General features: G+C 35.1%; 1 protein-coding gene across 3 annotated transcripts; it reads right to left on the minus strand.

Annotated features, from left to right (window-relative positions):
* Positions 1 to 2143: 2143 nt before the first annotated feature.
* LOC129288521 (protein PSK SIMULATOR 1-like) lies at positions 2144 to 21185 on the minus strand. 3 transcript variants are annotated; one of them, XM_054925159.1, is made up of 15 exons: positions 20840 to 21183; positions 20464 to 20518; positions 19875 to 20018; positions 18392 to 18717; positions 18165 to 18257; positions 17981 to 18071; positions 15593 to 15686; positions 9728 to 9825; positions 9407 to 9476; positions 9116 to 9219; positions 6134 to 6166; positions 4239 to 4355; positions 3528 to 3604; positions 3228 to 3272; positions 2144 to 3114 (listed from the first exon to the last, which is right to left on the minus strand). In XM_054925159.1, exons 4-15 carry the CDS (start codon positions 18628 to 18630, stop codon positions 2604 to 2606), a joined length of 1572 nt encoding a protein of 523 aa, XP_054781134.1. In that variant the 5' UTR covers positions 18631 to 18717; positions 19875 to 20018; positions 20464 to 20518; positions 20840 to 21183; the 3' UTR covers positions 2144 to 2603. The 3 variants fall into 3 exon arrangements, with proteins under 3 accessions (XP_054781134.1, XP_054781118.1, XP_054781126.1); XM_054925143.1 differs by having other exon boundaries at positions 19875 to 20518; positions 20840 to 21185; XM_054925151.1 differs by lacking the exon at positions 6134 to 6166 and having other exon boundaries at positions 19875 to 20518; positions 20840 to 21184.

A 21185-nucleotide genomic window follows, 5' to 3' on the forward strand; every position in this document is an offset into this window, starting at 1 on the left:
TAATCTCTCAAATTCAACATGCATCAATTATTTGGTTCCTTAAGTCTAAGCTATCAATGTGATTTTTAGTGTTTAAGGAGAAGGTAGCGCTATTACAATATGCCAATATGGATAACGGAATATTGTTGACAACTATGTAAACTAATGAAGAGAAATGTAATTATTTAGGTAGAAAAATAATAATAAAGTCTAAAGTTCTATAAAACAAAATGGAAGGGATTAAATTGATAAAAATTAAACTAATTTGAGGAATGATTTGTTCTCATTTAACTATGTATACATATTAAGTCATCAACATATTTTAAACATTAGATTAATTTAAGAGTTAATTTATATTTTAAAACTTAAAAGACTGACATGATAATTAAACATAATGTAAGAGACTAACTTAATAAAAATTAAACTTAAGAGACCAAATTAATAATAGAAACAAACTTATAAGATTAAAAGTTTCGTTATTCCATGATATCGCAAACAAAATAATTATACATAAAAAGTGCCTATATGTTGTGAGTTGAATTGATGACAATATATATATATATATAGAGAGAGAGAGAGAAAGAGAGAGAGAGACCCACATACATATGCATGCACACATATGTGATACATCTTTTTCCTTGTTTGATGAATATAGCTAAATTGACAGGTTGACGCGAAACAAGGCAGCTTTAAGAATATAGAAAGTGAAAAAAGTTAGGAAACCAGAAACACACAACTTGATCTGCAGACTATGAGAGAGAGAGTGTGTTTCAAGTTTTTTTTCAACGTCAAGCAAGTCAGAGTCAGGATGAGGCAGCAAATATGTTATGAAGAACCTTAAGAAAACAGCTTCACATGATAATGTTTGAGCATATTACTATTGTAACCATCATATTATATATGATTCACATCCAATAATTGTCACTCGACATGAAATGTCTGATCAACTGATGCAGATGCTCTCAACTTGTCCACAGCAAATATGGTCTCCAAAATTATCCAAATATCTCAATCCTCTTTAATTTGATCATCATCTTCTTCTTCGCCAATTTGACTCATTAATTAATTAATTAATATGCTCTCTTTTTTTTCTTTCTGGGTATCTGGTTCTCCTCCTCTTCCTCCATATCCACATTATGCTGCTGGATGCCTTCCTTCCCCATGAAATCTTTTTTCAACTCTCTCTTTTCTTAAGAGTTAAGTCTCTCTCTATGTGTATATATCTAAAGATATCTCCAAATTATATTCATTTCCTATTTCATCATGGAATATTCTGGTCTCTTGCTGCAACTGCAAATGGCTAAGAAAATTGATTACATAAAAGAGGAAAAAAAAAGCCTCCTAATCTATATATAGTTTTTTTTTTTTGGCCACAGTCCACATACAGGTTATGTATAGGGAAAATATAACCTTTAGTCTTTTGACTTCTCATCAATTATGGATTTAATCCCTGAATTTTAAATCAAAAACTCAGTTTTTATAGCCTTTTAACTTGCTACAATTCAGTTATTATAAGAATCCATTTATATTAATTCGAAGTTCAAGAACTAAATGCATAATTGAAAGAAAGTAATCTAGAAACTAAAATTTAGAAGTGTAAGGCAAAAATGCGAAACAATTAACCAAATAGGTATATCGTTTCTTCACGTTATGGGATCTTAAAATACCTTCCGAGTTGTATTAACTAATCAAACCCATAATTGAATTTGATTTGGTCAGACAATTGGAATCAATCCAGCCTTTGAAAATATAATGCATATGTTTTCCTGATGAGGTGGCTACATATATTAAATCAGGTGCACCTGAAATTTGTACAAATCTTGAAAAATAGTATGGCTTATTTTAAGCTTACTATTTTATATCATTCAAATTGATGATTGAGATTAACGTCACGTGTCACCCAGCAGGTTGAGTAATCCAAGGCTCAGCCCAACCACATAAATTTTTTAACAAATAAAAAATTGACTGGCCTAGCCCAATCTATCATCAATAAGTACAACAAAAAGATGTAAGAAGCAAGTTTAAATGCCAGAAACAGCTCAAGATACTAAGATACTTAATAATAATCACACAATGAGAATTTAAATTAGTTGGAACAAGCAGTAGTAATATCCTCAAGTTAACTAGGATACTGTGCAACGAAATAAAAAAGAAGAAACTGATATAATACTTGAATTGGGCTGCTTCTTGCAGTCCTCATCCTCATGGACTTCCTTCAATAATCATATGTAACATTAATTCTGCCAATTATGCTCTTTACAAGAGAACTTCAAACTATGAAATGGCACGATTTCATCATTTCCAAACTTGCTTACAATTATAGATAAAATTTATTTGAGAGGAGAGAAAGCAAAACAATGAAAGATTGTTGTATGATGAGAACATGATCTGTACATATAGACTAATGGCCAAAGGCGTAGCTCCCTGCCCTCCCACTCCCCCATTAATCAACTCTGAACTTGAAAAAAACTGGCCTACATTACATCGCTCAATGGTTAGAAAACCAACAAAACTTTCTCACAGCTCACAATAAACTAAGAGAAGCATTCAAACTTGGAGAAGGCAGCAGATTGACTTAACTAACATCACTTCCTTGACCTCCTGATCTCTCATATGCCTTCAAATTATGAACTTCCAATGGTATCCACCCGATCGATGACATCCAAGGCCTTGATTCGATCAATATCAAAATCAATGACTGGAATAGACGGCCGCCTTATGGAGAACATGTTTTTACTTTCACTGATTGGGGAATGACTGCTACTCTTGCTCAGCCTATGGTGTTTGCTCAACCGCGTCTTGGCAGTGTCGAATTCCTGGCTCTTGCTGATTCCAGGTGTCAGCTTCCGCTTGCTGACATCTCGAAGCATTTGTTGATCTTCAAAGGTTAACACAGGAGAAGCAGAGCAGGCCTTCTGTGCAAATAATTGCACTGTCTTTTGGTTAGGGGAACGAATTGGGGATTTGACAGGAGACCTAATGCCTCCATTGCCAGTTCTTGCTTGGCTGACTAGATGATGAAGCCACACCACAAGTTCAAGAATATAAGCTTCTGTTTTCTCCTTATCAGCATGGTGAAGTGTTTCTATTCTTAACAAGTCTGTGTCGCCTGCAGGTTTCCGGTTGACCTCAGACCTAAACAAAATTGATTAGTAAACACAAGTGAAACATGAATGCGCCTTGTATAAAAATTGATCAGTAAACTTGGGTAAAAGATGAATATAGAGGAAGCCCGTAGTTGAACTCACCCCGTATTTGCCCATTCTCCAACCCATCCAAAGCCATGATGAGCTCTGAATTAACCCAAATGAGAGAGACAATCAGGCAATCAAACACAATACAGAAGTCGAAGGAAATAGCTCTAAGGCAGATCAATGTCGCTTCTAAATATTTGGATAGTCAACAAACAACAACCAGAATTGCTTTCCCACGGAATGATAAACATTACACTTCATGTCCAGAGTTAAAAGGGAAGTCCACAAATATAGAGTACTAAAACTAGAAGGTATTAAGAATCGCAGCGCAAGGGAATGGAAATTGAAATTTACTTTGTTGTGTTGGTGGCGATAGGAACAAGCCACTGCAAAGTCTTCTCCATTTCAGCTTTGATTTGGTGGACTGTAAGCTGCAGAGATGTTTCTCTAATTTCAGATTAGATCTAATAAATGTTTACAGGCAAATGGATCACAGTTCAAATGCAGTGGAATAAGAAAGGTTTGATAGAAAGCACATATGCAGAGAGAATAGGCCGAATTGTTAATATGCACATAACACGAAATTCTGAAGTGGAAGTAAAGCATATATCTCACATAGAGGGGGAAAAGGTGATAATATATACTATATAGAATACTGAGTGTTTGCCTTCCAGACATGCTGAACTACTCAACTATTTTATGCGCCTTATTTAAGAAAAAGAACAAATGGAAATATCAATTCTTTTAATTTTAAATACATTTGACACTAAATGTAGAACTAACATTTCTAAGAAAAACAAGTCCTGTAACTACAGTACGAGGTAATCTAAATACAACTCATGATCATTATTAGTGGTAATAAATGCAACTTTAAGAAGATAATTCCAATTAAATTTACAGAATGCTGTACTGCTATAAGTCATAAATAATACAGCTCACCTCAATCTGTGAAATGCATGAAGAAACATGTTTAGTAGGATGCACAAACACCAGCTGCTCGTGTACACAAAGCATGCATGATCAACTGCAAACACTTAATAAATAAGATAGACATGGAACAAGCACCTCTTCTTTGGGCTGAAATGACTGTATCCTTGAGCGCAATGCCGATTTAACACTAGGAGGCAGCCCTTGATATAAAGCATCCCTTGTATTAGGAGGCACAGAACTTGAGCGTGACACCTGAAAGCAATCAACTGTCAATTCAGGGCTTATCTTTTACAGAGATTGTGTGATCATTGTAGTTTTCGCCATCTGCAATTGATCAAACAGTGAATTGCAGCAGACAGAGATATTACCCGGACAAAAAATAACATTAACATCATAGCTTCACATTGTTGATAAAGAGTGGAAGAAGAACGTGCAAAAGGTTAACAGAATTTGGGACAGAATTATTTCCTTAAAGGTGATTGTTAGACATGAGACTGTCAAATATTATTAGCGCTTATATACCTTAAGCTGGAGCAGAAGCCAGTCTTAAGAAGTTTTGGGAACACAGTAAAAAAAAATCTTTCTTAGAGGAGACTTGAATTATCATGTCGAGAGAGATGTAGGTAACTATGTGAGGGTGCATGGTGATTTTAGTTTTGGCTTTGGAGAGCTAAATAATAAAAGACAATCTATTTTTTAATTTTTCTTTGATATATGATTTTAAGATTGCCAACACTTGTTTTAAGAAGAGAGATGAACATCTCATCACTTACAAAAGTAAAGCCTCAAAGTCAAATTGATTTCCTTTTAGTAAGGAATAGATATAAAAGACTCTGTAAAAATTGTAAAATAATTCCTAGGTATAGCATAACAACACAACAAAGGGTCTTTGTCCTATCTACATATTACGAGTAAAAATCTAAAGCCCTAACAAGTGGCAATCCTAAGGATTACGTGGTGGCAGTTAAAAAGGTGAGAAGTAAGAAATTTTCAAGCAAAATCTTTTCGCGAAAGGAATTTGGGAGTCCTAAGGAAGTATTAGCATCTTGTGGGAGGATACGGTTAAGAAAATAAGGAAGGTTGCTAAAGAAGTTTTAGGAAGATCAAAACGTTTTTGTCCAAGAGATAAGGAGTATTGGTGATGAAATGATAAGGTACAGGAAAAAGTCAAATATAAGTAATGTTTTAAAACCATTCATTTGTACAATAACGATGAAAATTGGGAGAAGTATTGTATGGCTGAGAAGGGAACTAAGAAATTTGTTAGTGAAGCTTGTTCTAAAACATTTGAAGTGTTTCACAATGGTTTTGGGACAAAGGATGAAGAATGAAAAAGTTATATGATTGCCAAGAGTAGAGAAAAAAAATCAAGAGATCTAAAATAGGTAAGGTGTATAAAAGATAAAAAAAGAAGAGTTTTGGTCACAAATGGTAATATTAAAGACAGATGGGAAACCTGCTTTTTAGAAGTTTTCAATGATAGAGGGAATTCATCTAGTAACTTGGAAGATTTAATAACTCACAAAGGAAAACAAAATTTGTCATTATATTGAAAGATACGCAATAGTAAGGTAAAGAAAGCTCCAAAGAAAATAGCAAATGGTAAAGCCAATTGACTTGATTGTATCCCTATTGAAGAGTGAAAATATTTAGGTGAAGAGGGGATGCAATGGCTGACTAAGTTATTTGATGTGATCTTATAGTCCAAGAAAATGCTTGAAAATTGAAGGAAAAGCACCTTAATTCCCACTTAAAAAAATAAGAGATATTTAGAATTGTGCTAACTATAGAGAAATTAAACTTATGAGTCATACAAAGAAATTGTGAAAAAAAGTGATTAAGTATAGGTTTAGATTCGATATTGGTATTTTTGAAAATCAATTTGACTTCATATCAAGTAGGGCAACCAAAGAAGTGATTTTTCTACCAAGGGCATTAATGAAAAAATATCGATGCAAAAGTAAAGATTTACATATCATCCTCATTGATTTGGAAAAAGCTTATAATCATATACTGAGAGAAGTACTTACAAAAGCTTTGAAAAAGAAAGAAGCCCAGGTCACCTATATTAGAGCCATATAAGATATGTATGAGAAGGCAACTAGTATAAGAACATCTGGCCAAAAAACAAAGGACTTTCATATAAGAATTAGACTACGTCAAGGGTCATCTTTGAATCCTTATTTGTTTTACTTGATCCTAAATGTTTTGACCAAGCATATTCAAGAAGAAATTCCCAAACGCATGCTTTTTGTGGATGATATAATTCTTATTGTGAAGACAAAAGAAGAGATTAATTGTAAACTTGAGTTATGAAAGAAGATACTGAAATCAAAAAGTTTTTGCCTTAGTAACGACAAAATATTTGCATTGTAATTTTAATAAAAGATCAATCAATAGTAATTTAAAAGTGAAATTAAAAGATCAGATTATACCTGGAGTGAAAAAGTTTTAAATATCTAGAAAATATTATTCCACATAATGGGAAAATTGATGGGGATGATGCGCATAGGATACAAACTGGGTGATTTAATTAAAAAAAAAGCTAAAAGAGTTATTTGCGATCATAAAGTACCTAATAAATTTAAATAAAAATTTTATCAAACTACTACAAGACCAGCTATGTTATATGATAGTGAATGTTAGACTTTAATGAGATAGCAAGAGCAAAAGTTGTATTAATAAAGATGAGAATGTTGAGATGGATGTGCAAGCATACACCTAAAGATAAAATCCAAAATAAGCATATACTAGAAAAAGTGAGCATAGCACTTATTATTGAAGAAAAAATGAAAAAAAAAATCATTTGAGATGATTTCTTGTACAAAAAATACTGCGAGAGGCACTAGTGAGGAGAATGAAATGAAAAATTTTGAGCTCTGTTAATAAAGGTAGAAAAAGGCCAAAAAGAACACATAAGGAAGTTGTTAACCGATGCCTCTTAGTTAACATTATTCTTAAAAACTTGATAAATAATAAAGCACAATGGTATCGTACAATACATGTCGCGGACCCCACTTAATGAAATAAGGTTTGTTGTTGTTGTTGTTGTATTGGGATTTAGGTGCCCCTTTATCTTGCTTATATGGCATCTAGACAAATATACTATTAATGACAGAATTACAGATGCTAATTTCCCTAAACCGAGCCAGCCTAGAAGTGAAAGCATATATTACAATGTCCATGATGAGACTAACTTCTGTTTGAGAAAAAGTAACATTGATGATGGACTGAACAGTGATGCAACAATCAACATGAAGTAATGGTTCTCAATTTTTTTCCCTGTTCATTACTCATTGCCCTGGAGTAGGGGTCAGGGATTAGTTCATTATGATCTTGTTAAGAAACATAAAAAGCCAACGAAAGCCATCTAGCTCTAACCTCAATGAACTGCTCAAGAAAATAAGGAAAAAGAAGAGCATAAAAAGATTCAGCATTTCTTAATGAAAAGCCCTTGGTTTATGATAGTAAGCCAAACAAACAAATAGGCAAAAGAAATAAGCATAGACTGTTCAGATCACATTGACTTGTTTTGAAGCCTCAGACTGACAAGTAACCAGGACATGTGATCCCCATATTCTCACGAGTGCTTTTTTCTTCAACAAACAGCAAGGATGTAACCAGCAAGCCCCAAGCAGACATTTCTTTTTGACTGGTCTCGCCACCTTGCAATTTCTTATCTCATTTCATGAACTTTAGCTTCAAGACATTGTCAACATAAGCAACAATTCCCTCATTCTCCAGCAAGATTTTTGAGTCAAGATTTGGTGCTCATCACTTAGATGAGATTTGGACAATCCCAATCTAGTTTGGACAGCCCAAATTTAAAGTTTTTAATGATTAATTTTTTTTAAATATAAATTCACTTTCTTAAGTGGCAATTAGAAGATTATTTTGTTAGACTCTCCATCTATTAAAATTTGAAAAATATTACAAATTTATTAATAAAATAATAATCCAATTTTAATTTTGGACAGTCCCAATGAATGATTAACACCCTATGCTCATCTTTGTGATGAGCAATGAATCCATTTTGAAGACTTTCAAGAACAGACACGCAACACCACCACATATGTAAATGAAAAAAGGGAAAAAAAAAATGGTTCGCTATACAATAATCACACAAAAATGGATTGTGAAATTGGGTTAGAAATACCAAGGTGATAACTATACTCAATTGGTGAACTCATCATGCAATATTTTCCTTTAGCATTTCAAGGGGTAGCATTCTTTCACTGGAACAAAGGAGAGAGAGTGGAAAAATCAGCTTCAGCCTGTAACTTATGCAGGATTAAATTTTCAATAAAATAATTAAAAAAGAGAGAGTGAAAAGCAAGAAAATGATAGTGTAGTCGGGTAGACACAGAGAAGAAGGGGGCAAATTCAATCCCCAGTAGCAGAGATTGGATTTAAGTGACAAGTAACCCTGCTTGAAAAGCAAAGTCAGCTATCATATTCCTCGGCATAACAGGATTAGTAGTTTCTAAGAGTTTAATAAAGCAACCCTCCAAGAAAGAATTATAACGACTAAAAAATTTACTATAATATTATGAGATCCCAAGAGAAATCTTGAGAAAAAAATATAAAAGGGAGACAAGGAAGACACAGAGAATTAGATAACTTCAAAATTTTCCAATGCTTCGGCAAGTCATTTGGTTTTGATGAATTTGCAAGAAACAAAATGCTAAAATCAAATAGAATTATAAATACCATCCTGGTTGTGACATGATTAAAAAGCTCCAATTTTAAAATAGAGAGGAAAATAAGTCCTCCAATAACTCACTATCATGCTAGTATGTATAAATTCCTTTTCTTCCCTGTTTTTCTTTTCTTTTCTTTTACTTTCTTTCCCTTTTTTTTTCTTTTTTTTTTTTTTTTGCTTTTGGGATCATTACCATAAACACAAATGCGAGCACAATCTTGAAAGAACCTTTCAAAAGGAGAGGGGTTAATGAATTTGCAAGCCAACAACATAATATCTTGGATTACAAAATTAGAGTAAAATAACTCACAAGAGTATCAATTTGAGTAATAATGTTTGCGTAATGCAATGCAAGACCAGCAGAACCCAACTTCTTATGGCTTCCCAGAGAATCTTTTCCTTCACTAAAAGAATCTGCAAGGTTGAACAGCTGATTAGTCACGGAAGATACACATTATATTGGATCTTCAATCCTCCCCCAACTCCCCCCCCCCCCAAAAAAAAAAAAAAAGGAATAATCAGGGAAGTGGGAACAATAGGTAAAGGAGAAAGTGGCTCTCAGCTGATCATAACCAACTATTTTCATTATCTTGAAGCATACCAGCACTACCAAATGCTTCATGTATCTCCAAATGAAGAAAATGGACAATGTCAACCAGCTTCTCCATAACCTACGAATTAAGAAACCATATTATATAATTTAGCCAAGGAGAAAAAGAAAGCCTTAGATTCAAAAGATTGAAAGAATCTAAATCAACACTGAGACTACAGCGAAGATGAGTACTTCCAAGAAGTCAGGGTGCACGCCCTTTAGAGCCAGCTTCTAAAAATGAATTGTCATATTGTAGAGCTAGTTTCCATTAAATTGATACTCTCCCATATCCAACCATAAAATCTAAAAGAAATCATGCAGTCATCTTACCTCTTCCAATATCCTAGACCACAGTGATTTTTTCTTTAAATTTTTTACATGCTTCTTTTGACTCTTCAGTTCTGCTCTCAAAATTGCAAGGCTGTCTCCTGCAAATTTAATAGACAATGGTCACAAAAAAATGAAAGTACTCATTGTGGCAACAAAAATAAGCTTCTTTATAATATACTTTTCTGCTTTTCCCCAATGCTTTGAACATATATCCGCAAACTGACCAATTAAATAAATTAAAAGTAAACTATGTACCCCAAAACTGTTGTCCACCTTAGAACACAAAAATTCCACAAAATAGCAGAAAACAGGGCTGTGCAGCAGGCTAGCCCAAGGGGCTGCCCTTAGCCCGTACCCTTGCTCAGCCCATTTTGGCCCATTCTTAAATGGGCTGTGCTAGCCTGTACAAGTTAAAATGGGCTGGTCTAGCCTGTTTTTGAAGAATGCCTCCCTTTTTTTCCTAAAAAAATCAATATATCTACACTTCTACATAAAGATATTTTTGAAAATTGCCCATCATTCACTTTTCACAATGCTGATTATATAACAAGTAACAAAGTAATAAGATGATGGCTTATTAATGCTGATAAGGCAATTTGATACATACTGTAATGGTGAAATATTGACAAACATAAAACTACAAAATGACAAACAGGATCTGTAATTAATCAGCAGAGAACCAGATAGAAGGATTGATTTCTAATAATCACATTTTTTCCCTCTATGAAGTAATAATGTGAGTAAAACTAGAGTTCCCTTTGGACGAAGTCATGAAGATAAAAGATAGATTCTCCAGCAGTACATTCACGCTGAGATGAAAGACAAATGGGAAATTAATAAAAAAAAATTAAGGCCATAAAACTTAAGCACCAAGGCGCATGACGAATAGATCAACAGAGTCAGAAAAAGAAGCAATGAATGCGAGATAGGAAGAGGTACTGTTCAGTCAGCAGCTTCAGCAACTGGAAAGGGTCTCTGTGTGAGTTCAATGAGTTGAAGGGGGAGGAGTGGAGAAGTGGTGCAGGGGCACGACCTGTGGAGGAGGCGCTGCTGTGTCGAGGGATGAGGGAGGCAACGGGGGAAGAGGGAGACGAGGGTCCAGGATTTTTTTTCTCTGGTCAGATCCGCAGAGAAGACGACTGAGACATGAGAGAGTTCACTTACTTGAGTGCTTTTTCTCTGATAACATGCTGTGCTGTGTATTTTTTTTTGTTTTACATTTTTTAAATAACCATATACATGGCAGGACAGGCTAGCCCAAAGGGTAAAAAATAACCTCAAAAGGACCAGGTCCAAGCAGGTGCACCAGGTTACAGGTAGCTTGCTCAAACCTAGCCAAAAAAATGATTTCCCACTACTTTTCAATGATTGCTTTAATATAACACAAGTCCCAAGGTTTAAGGCATTGCCATTCACCATAATCAGATTGTGTACAATATTAAACACTAGTGGCAGACAGAAAATTCTTATTTATGAAACATGGCAATCACTATAGTAGAAAATGATTATTTTCAAGAAACAGAGTGAGTAATAAGGAAACAATATTCAGAGATTCTATTTTTCTTGAAATTCCTATGTTTGTTAGGAATATGAATGATTTCACATTTCTTTTATTTTTATCAATTTACATGTTAGATCTTATTAACTCTGCCTATGTTTTATAGCCAATCTCAAGCCTAAATAAAGGAGGAGTTATGTTTGACCCTTAACCACTAACATAAACATTTGTCAAATCTCGCATGGGTCAAGGGTCAAGGATTATATTATATTTATTATTTTAGGTCAAGGGTCAAGGATGGACAAACTCTGCCTATGTTTATAGCCAGTCCTAAGCCCGGGTAAAGGAGGAGGGTTGTGTTAGGCCATCAACAGCCAATGTAAAACTTTGTTGAATCTATCATAAACATGGATAATAGATGTTATAATGTTAATGCTAGGTCGTTGCCCGTAATGAACGCGCTGCATGGCTCAAGTACAGTGATAAGTGAGTTAGAGCCGCTGCATCGGCGCCCGGATGTAGTGTTAAATGAGCAAGGGCTACCGCACCATTCTGGACGTGCGCGGCTAAAGAGGTTAGTCCATGAGAGCAAAATTAGATTTGGTACTTAGAATGTTGGGACATTGAATTGTAAATCTGTAGAGGTTGTAGGGGTTATGATTCAAAGGAAAATCAACATCCTTTGCTTACAAGAAACAAAATGGCGTGGAGAAGAAGCTAAGGATATTCAAGGTTTCAAACTTTGGTATACAGGAAAAGTAAGCGCACGCAATGGAGAAGGCATCATCATGGATAAGGAGTGGAAGAAGAATGTTGTAGAAGTTAGCAGAATTGGAGACAGAATTATTTCCTTAAAAATGATAATTGGACGTGAGACTGTTAATATCGTTAGCGCTTATGCGCCGCAAGTCAGGACAGAAGCCAGTCTTAAGGAATTATTTTGGGAGGATCTGGAGGGGTTGATTCGACACATACCACAGAGTGAAAAGATTTTTATTGGAGGAGACTTTAATGGGCATGTTGGGAGGAAGGCTGGTCAGTATACGAGGGTGCATGGTGGTCTTGGTTTTGGAGAGCTAAACAATGAAGGACAAACTCTTCTTGATTTTTCATTGACGTATGATTTTAAGATTGCCAACACTTATTTCAAGAAGAGAGATGAGCATCTCATCACTTACAAAAGTGGAGCCTCAAGGTCACAGATTGATTTTCTTTTGGTTAGGAACACAGATAGAAGACTTTGTAAAAATTGCAAGGTGATCCCCGGAGATGCTGTAACGACACAACATAAGATCTTAGTCCTTGATGTGTGTATTATGAGTAAAATCCAAAAGCGTCAGACAAGTAGTAATACCAAGGATTAAGTGGTAGCAATTAAAAAGTGAGAAGCAAGATATTTTCAAGCGAAATCTTTTGGACAAAGGAATTTGGGAATCTCAGGGAAGTGCTAACATCATGTGGGATATGGCTAAAAAGATACGGGAGGTTGCAAAAGTAGTTTTGGGAGAATCAAAAGGTTCTGGTCCGAGAGATAAGGAATCTTGGTGGTGGAATAATAGTGTATAGGACAAAATCAAGTATAAAAAGAACTGTTTTAAAGCCATACATTTGTGAAACAATGAGAAAAATTGAGAGAAGTACCATATGGCTAAGAAGGAAACTAAGAAAGCTGTGGGTGAAGCTCGTTCTAAAGCTTTTGAAAAATTTTATAAGAGCCTTGAGACGAAGGAAGGAGAATGAAACATTTATAAGATTGTCAAGAGTAAGGAAAGAAAATCAAGGAATCTAGAACAAGTAAGGTATATTAAGGATGAAGAGCGAAGAATTTTAGTTATAAATGATGAAATTAAAAATAGATGGGAAACTTACTTTTTCAAACTTTTCAATGATGGAGAGGGTTCATCTAGTAACTTGGAGGATTTAGTGACTGGTGAAGGAAAACAAAATTTGTCATTCTATCGAATAATACGTGATAAGGAGGTAAAGGAAGCTCTTAAGAAAATGGCAAATGGTAGAGCCGACGGACCTGATTGTATATCTATCGAAGCGTGGAAATGTTTAGGTAAAGAAGGGGTGAGATGGTTAACTAAGTTATTTAATTTGATCTTACGGTCCAAGAAAATGCCTGATGAGTGGAGGAGAAGTACATTAATTCCTATTTATAAAAATAAAGGAGATATTCAAAATTGTACTAACTATAAAGGGATTAAACTCATGAGCCACACAATGAAATTGTGGGAGAAAGTAATTGAGCATAGGTTGAGATTGGAGACAAGTATTTCTGAGAATCAGTTTGGTTTTATGCCAGGTAGATCAACTACAGAGGCGATTTATCTACTTAGGGGATTAATGGAAAAATATTGTTGTAAAGATAAAAATTTACAGATGGTTTTTATTGATTTGAAAAAAGCTTATGACCGTATACCAAGAGAAGTGCTTTAGAAAGCGTTGGAAAAAAAGTGAGTACGGATTGCTTATATTAAAGCCATACAAGATATGTATGAGGGGGTAAAAACTAGTATAAGAACGCCTAATGGTCAAACAAAGAATTTTCCTATAAAGATTGGACTACATCAAGGATCATCTCTGAGTCTTTATCTGTTCAACTTGATCTTAAATGTTTTGATGGAACATATTCAAGGGAAAATTCCCAAATGTATGCTCTTCACAGATGATATAGTTCTTATAACAGAGACAAGAGAAGAGGTGAATTGCAAATTTGAGTTATGGAGGAGGACATTGGAGTCGAAAGGTTTCCGTTTGAATAGGAGTAAGACGGAATATTTATATTGTAAATTTGGTAAGAGACTATTCAACAATAATTTGGAAGTGAAATTGGGAGATCAAATTATACCTCAAGTGAAAAAGTTTAGATATTTTGGAGCCATTATTCAAAATGATGGCGAAATCAGTGAAGATATTTCACATAGGATTCAAACTGGGTGGTTTAATTGGAGAAAAGTTAAAGGAATTATTTGCGACCGTAAGATACCTAATAAACTTAAAGGAAAGTTTTATCACACTGCTATCAGACCGGCAATATTATATAGTAGTGAATGCTAGGCTATAACGGGACAACAAGAGCATAAAGTTGGAGTAGCAAAGATGAGAATGTTACGATGGATGTGCGGACATACACGTAAAGATAAAATTCGAAATGAGCACGTACGCGAAAAAGTGAGGGTAGCGAGGAAAAAATGGTAGAAAATCGGTTGAGATGGTTTGGGCATGTACAAAGAAGACCAAGGGAGGCACCAGTGAGAAGAGTGGAACATATAACTTTGAGTCCGATTAAGAGAGGTAGAGGAAGGCCTAAAAGAACACTCTTGGAAGTTGTTGAACGCGATCTTTTAATTAATAATATTCCTAAAAGCTTGATAAATGATAGAGCACAATGGCGTCTTGCAATCCATGTAGCCGACCCTCCCTAGTGGGATAAAGGCTTGTTGTTGTTGTTGTTGTTGTTGGTCAAGGATGGACAACAAGGTCTTTTCAGATTATCAGAAGAATTATCCTCATAGGAATCTAACATTCCTGATCTCCCAATGAGAATGGGTAGAGCATAGCGGGTGTAGTAGACCACATAAAATTCCCCCCTCCCTAGATATACGTTTTATGTATTACTGTTTCTAGCCCATAAACAGAAGCAAATTTGTTTTACATTGTTAAGACAGCCATGGAATAAGTATTCTGTTATTTTTAAAAAATATATATTATTGTTTACCAATGATGGATGTGAGGAAATCCTTCAAGGTCTGGAGCCAGGAAAGCAAAATTTTCAGGTGGGATGCAGTTTAAGCTATTTTCTGATGTATTAGGTCACAACAAAATGCTAACACTTGCTGAGGTGCTTCGTTGCCTTCACAACTATCATGGATAAACAAGTATTTATGGCTTAACGTTGGTGCTTTGGCCGAGGCCTCTTATGGGAGATCTCTCTATCAGATGTTGGTGCAAAGATATTCAGGAATTATGGCACTCTTTGTTTTTGTTTTCAGTTTACTTCTTATATTATCTCTTCTGCCACAGGCACCTTGCGTTTCCTCTTTCCAGTAATAACTAGTTGGGGCTCCTATGCATTATACGAAGTCTAAATAATGATCAATATTGTTCACAGCTAGTGAACATTGTAGGTTGCCATAGATTTTGCATTTTTGGTTGATTTATATTGATGTTGATATAATAATTGATCTTGATTGATTCGTCTCATATCAAACAAATATTAGTAATTACCCAAGTGAGGAACTGAGAAATTTATTCCACCAAAGTCCAAACTGTAAAAATAGATATCTGCTCTACAGAATTAAAAATGCAAGTCGGCAGGATTTAATGACATTATTATAGGGAAATCCAGGTGTGTATTTTACCTCTTTGTGTGGCATTTGAATTGTCCTCCTCTTGAAGCTTGCGCCGATAATCCTGATCATATCTGTCCAAGGCATGCAATTCATGATATAATTCCTGCAATCCAAGTTTTGTTCTTTAGGTGGTCCATAAAAAAGACACATTAATGCAAAATCATTAAACAAGAACCAACATCAGATCTGTCTTTTTTTCTGTTTATTATCACAAAAATGGGAAAGGGTTAAACTGAGTTTTCCTTTTCAAAACTTTATATCAATTCTAGCAAATGACTCTGGCCACTTATGTCAACTCCAAATTTTTAATCAACTTCCATAAGGTTGCTTGCTTTTGTTATAGGCAGGCTGCAGATAGGAAAATAATAAGCATCTGAAGTTCAATCACAATAAACTGACACCAGCAAAGATCACAACAAATGAAAAACTTCAGCCCAGTGCACTATAAACAGTGCATAACTTGTGTCCCTTGCTATTCCACAGTCTAGAAAGTATTCTATAAATAAAATTCTAGTCCAAAGTTGTAACGCAAAACAAAGGCTGATACATGGTCGGAAACCATGACATGCTCATCAAGATAATTGCCTATTTTTGAGTGAGCACACATTTGCGCGCCCACACACAAAGAGTATCAAACAAATATTGATAATCCAAAAATATATTGCAAAACCTGAATCCAAAACTAAGCATCCTATTAGACAATGCACAACTTGCTTTGTTTCATCTCAAACGACTTGACCACAACCCTTACTGTCCATACCTAAATCATAATTAACTCTGAATATCAAACTTAAAAAAAAAAATTATTTTCAAATGAACCATTAAGCTAGATCCACTCATACATTATGTTTGGTATATTGGAATGAATTATAAGGGAATGGGAATGGAATAATGTCACAATATCTGGCATGTTGTAACTGGTCTTTGACAGAACACAATGACGTCACACAATCCATGAAGCTAATCCCACTTAGCAGGAAGGCTTTTGTTGTTGTTGTTTGGCATGTGGTAAATAAGATAGGAATGTTTTAATATCTAAAAACTAGGAAAAATTAATAATTCAGTCCCCACAATTTTTACTCAATTGCATCTTAGTTCCTAAATTTTAACTTGGTGCAACTTAGGCTCTATAATTTTGACTAAATTGCAACTCAATCTCTGTAGTTTTAGTAATTTAAAACATTAGTCATTAAGTTTCAAGAAATAACTTTTGCCTTTATAATTTTATTTTCTAAAATATAAGAACCAATATTTTAAATGGCTAAAACTATAGAGATTAAGTTGCTCCAAGTCAAAGCTCAATGATTGGACTGCAACTAAGTAAAAACTATTAAGTTACAATGAGTGAAAGTTTAGAGACTAAGTTATATCTGAGCCAAAACTATGGAGATTAAATGATTAATTTTCCCTAAAAAATAATTATAAATGACCAAATTATCTTTCAAATATAAAACTAAAAATTAAACTAATGAAAAGATTAGAGAGTTTGAAAATGGAAAGGGGGCATATCAGGTTTTTACCAGTTTTTACTTTTAGCTACAGTACTTTTCCTTCACCTTAATAATGGACTGATATTACTTCAAATTTATTGCCAAGAAATGAGCTAGGAAGTGGGTTTCCATCAAAGCAAACATAAGTGATGAAGGGCCCCACAACATTTGCCTTTCCTTCCAATACCATTCCAGGTAATTTGTGCATTGTCTAATAGGATGCATAGTTTTGGATACATATACATATATATATACAAGCAATTACGAAGTCTTTGAAGGTAATTATTTCTCATAGCCTTCAAATGCATAGAATTGGTTGGAGGAATTACAAATATACTCCCTCACTTCTATATATAAGTCATCTTTCAAAATAATTGATGATCATTTTGATAAGTCGCCTTGCATGAAAAGATAGATCATTAATTACCTTCTTCAAATTTTACCATTTCACAATTTTCTATAAGGGTAAGAGGTTGCATATATGACATAAGAGTATTTTAAAAAATGATGCATTTAATAAGAGTAAAATGGTAAATTTATTTCTCTTTCAAACAACAGTAATGATTTACCTATCTTTCTTTGGTTTTGGTAAAGTAGCTACAAGTGACTAGTATATATAACTCAAATAATACTTTATTTTGATATGTGTGCTGTCAACAAAGCCACCAAAATTAACAGAAGGGATATCATCATCAACTTTTTGAATAAAATCTTAATGGAAAAAGGTCTCAGAAACTAGCACACAATTTTCTCCCACCTCAGCACCAATTGCAAGAATTTCTGCTTTCCTTAACATACAGACCATATGAGATTCCAACACACATCAACAAAGATAGTTATGATGTCAGAATAGAACTTGAGGTCAAAACTAGATATATTCTCCATCACTGATAACTTTTATACTCACAGCTGTATACTGAACATAGGTCATTAATTGCTGCATCACCATCTCTGCCTCCTCTTTCAATTGCTTTTGTGGTATAAGCTCCGAAGCTAACCTAAATATCAACAAATATGAAGTAAATCATGACTATAAAACTAATTTGAATGTTATAAGAAAAATCAATTCAACTCAATACAACTATGGTTACTTCTCAAAATAGCGGTCAAGATTATGCCATTGAGGATCTTTACAACGATTTCCAAACCGCACAATCTCACCAGAAAAGATTTTCAGTTCTTCTCTGCCACAACAAATAAGAGAGTTACGATTCTATGTTTGAGTGCATGATAGGAACTAAAGAGATGGGCCTCATATCAAAGGTAGAAATAAATGAAGAGCAAGAAAAAGAGTGTGAATAAATTTGTACAGTCTAACCTCTTGTCTGCTGCAGCAATTCTCAGGAGTTCTTCCATATCCCTGGATACCAAATTTTGCACTCCTTCAGATGGTAATACCACCTCTTTCAAATGACTAATGTTCTCCTTTGAAAGAGATTGCATCAGATTGGCACCCTTAACAATTGTGTTTGCAACTTCAAAGGCCAAAATTGAAATTTTATTTCCTTTAGTTGTCGCTCCTGACGTGAAACCACTATTCAGGTTCAAATTTGTCATACTGCTACCTAATGTGTCCAAAACTTCAACTGCCTTGCCAAGGCCAGCTGTACCAGCTCTGCCCAAAAGTGAACTCACTTCTGAAACCTATACCACCCCAAAAACATAAGACAAAATGAAACTACTGATAAAAATATTGGAAATGTAAGTGCTTCATATGTATAAAAAGCTTTTTTACAAACCAAATATCATTTGTCACCAATTTTACTCATATAATATCAATTGCTTGTCTCACAAAGTCTCACACGAAATATCTAGAGAACCAAGATAGAGTATTTTCCTTTTACAAGCTTGGCACATGAAGAATAGAAAATCAAATACAGTATTTTCCTTTTAAGGGTAACATACACAATAGAATTTATTGGACAAGGAGGGAGGATAAGACATATGTCCTGACTAAAGAACAAACAAACAGCAGGTCTTCCTGTCGTAACATCTATGATTCAATTTGAAGGAGAATGTGGCAATGTTATCAGAATATTGGCATTAAATATTCTTTATTGTACACAGTTAAAGGATCAAATCTTGATCAGATCATAGGCTGATTTTGTGACATACTATAGAACCATGTTACCCCCAATCCTAGCATAGTTGCGGTATATACGATTAACCCCTTGCACATATTATTTTGATCACTGAAATTGGCACTTTAGTCCACAGAGGCATAGACATCACTACTTTACAATGTCCATGCTTCATAGACTTTTATAATAATAAAATCTACATAAATTTAGCTAAGAAGGACTCTTTAATTTGAAAGTGGTGGTTATAATTACCAAGTCCACAAAATGTAGAGTAATGAAAAGCAAAGAAGTCAACGATAAAGTCTAGCCTTAGGGTTCTGGCTGACTGGGCTAGCTTTATACTAAGCTACTCCATCTCAAATCTGGTTGTAAACCCCAACCCTCGTATATTCATAGTTTACCCCATTACTCTTTGAGAAATATCTGATCTAGCTGCTGGATTCAATAGGCCAATGAGAATTTTATGACTTAATTAACTGAAATCTTTTGGGATAGGTTACAATAGACAATCTAAAGAATATTTTTTTTTTTGTGTTAAAAACATTATTAGAATGAAGAATTAATTGGTAGTAAAACTTGTCAGAAGTCATGTCTAATTAACCTTTTGCAACAATGCTCTCTCCAGAAAGAGGGGGAGAGGGAATTGAGCAGCACACAATACAGTACTATGAAAGAAAGATAAGAAGGAATACAAAGATCAAACATGCAATGGACAAGCACCTTTGTAACAGCAGCCTGCTTAGACTTGGTAGATCTTGACTTGTATGATAAAGCCCTAGACAGGTAAGGGATCCCGTCATTGACATCGTCTGCACTTGGCCCATGTGAAAACTCCCTTTCAGGGAATGAAAACGATTCTCGTGCCTGCTTATCCACATCACCATCAACAGGAGAAAGAGCGGAGTTGTTATTTACTTTTCCTGGAAGTTCGCGACACTGATAATTCACTCGAGACTCATTATTAGAATGACCGTTAGCTTGTCTCGAGCTTTCACTAACACCATTATCTACAATAACACCACCAAGGACGGATTTCTTTGACTTTGAGCAAATACTGCCCATACTTTGTTCAAATCCTGGTGACTATTTTCAGTCTCTATGCACAATGCCCATGCAACGTGACCCGATGTTTTACTTCATTCTTGCCAAGAAGCCCGTAAGGAAAAATTTAAACAAAACTAACTGACAAGAGTAGCGATTCAGATACAGCCTTTACTCGACAGGAATGCTATACTCATGGCAAAGATTTTGATTATTACGGGATAGACTCGCACACAAATCAGGCATTCCAGCAGAAGTAACGCAATACCAATTCTGGTCTCCCTTACAGCTCCAGTCCATCAATTCTTTCTGGCTCACCAAATCTGGAAGAAGAAACCAATAAAATGGACACAATCATGTAACCAAAGGCAAACAAAAAGTAACAAACAACAAACGGAGACAAAGCAACCCCAGTTAAAAGGGAATACAAAAAGAGGAAGAGAGACCAGTATCGCTCAAACAAAAATGAAATACCCAATAGTTAATCTCATTAAGTGACTCTCGAAATAGACCACAAGCCATCAATCGGTATCAGTTCAGAGAACACCAAACCCCGAATACAGAAATGGATCAAAGCAAGCACAAAACACAAAAGGAAAAAAGAAAAAAGAGAGTAATATTATCTAGTTGATCGGAGAGGGTACCAGAAGCAGAGATCTGAGAGGAGTTATCCGTGAGTCATTCTGGCGAGGCAGAGACCTGAACAGAAAGAGAAGCAGCCACAGCAGAGCCGGTGCAGCTTACGACGATGATGAATGGCGGAGGTGGAGGGTGACAAGATCGGGAAGTGACCGAGCGCACTGTAGAAAGGCGGAGACCAAAAACGCAGAAGGAGAAGAAGGAGCAAAAGAGAAGAAAAGGGAGGCGAAGGAAGGAAGGAGGGTAAGTCAGTCAGTGGCCGCACGCTGCTACACGCAAAAGGACAGGAGACTCTTCGTCTCTCAACTCACTGTGCGTGAGTGAGAGTGAGAGAGAGAGAGAGAGAGAGAG

This window comes from Prosopis cineraria, unplaced genomic scaffold, assembly GCF_029017545.1.
Source record: "Prosopis cineraria cultivar Desert tree isolate PC_DT_omini unplaced genomic scaffold, ASM2901754v1 PC1, whole genome shotgun sequence".
NCBI classification, from domain to species: Eukaryota; Viridiplantae; Streptophyta; class Magnoliopsida; order Fabales; family Fabaceae; genus Prosopis; species Prosopis cineraria.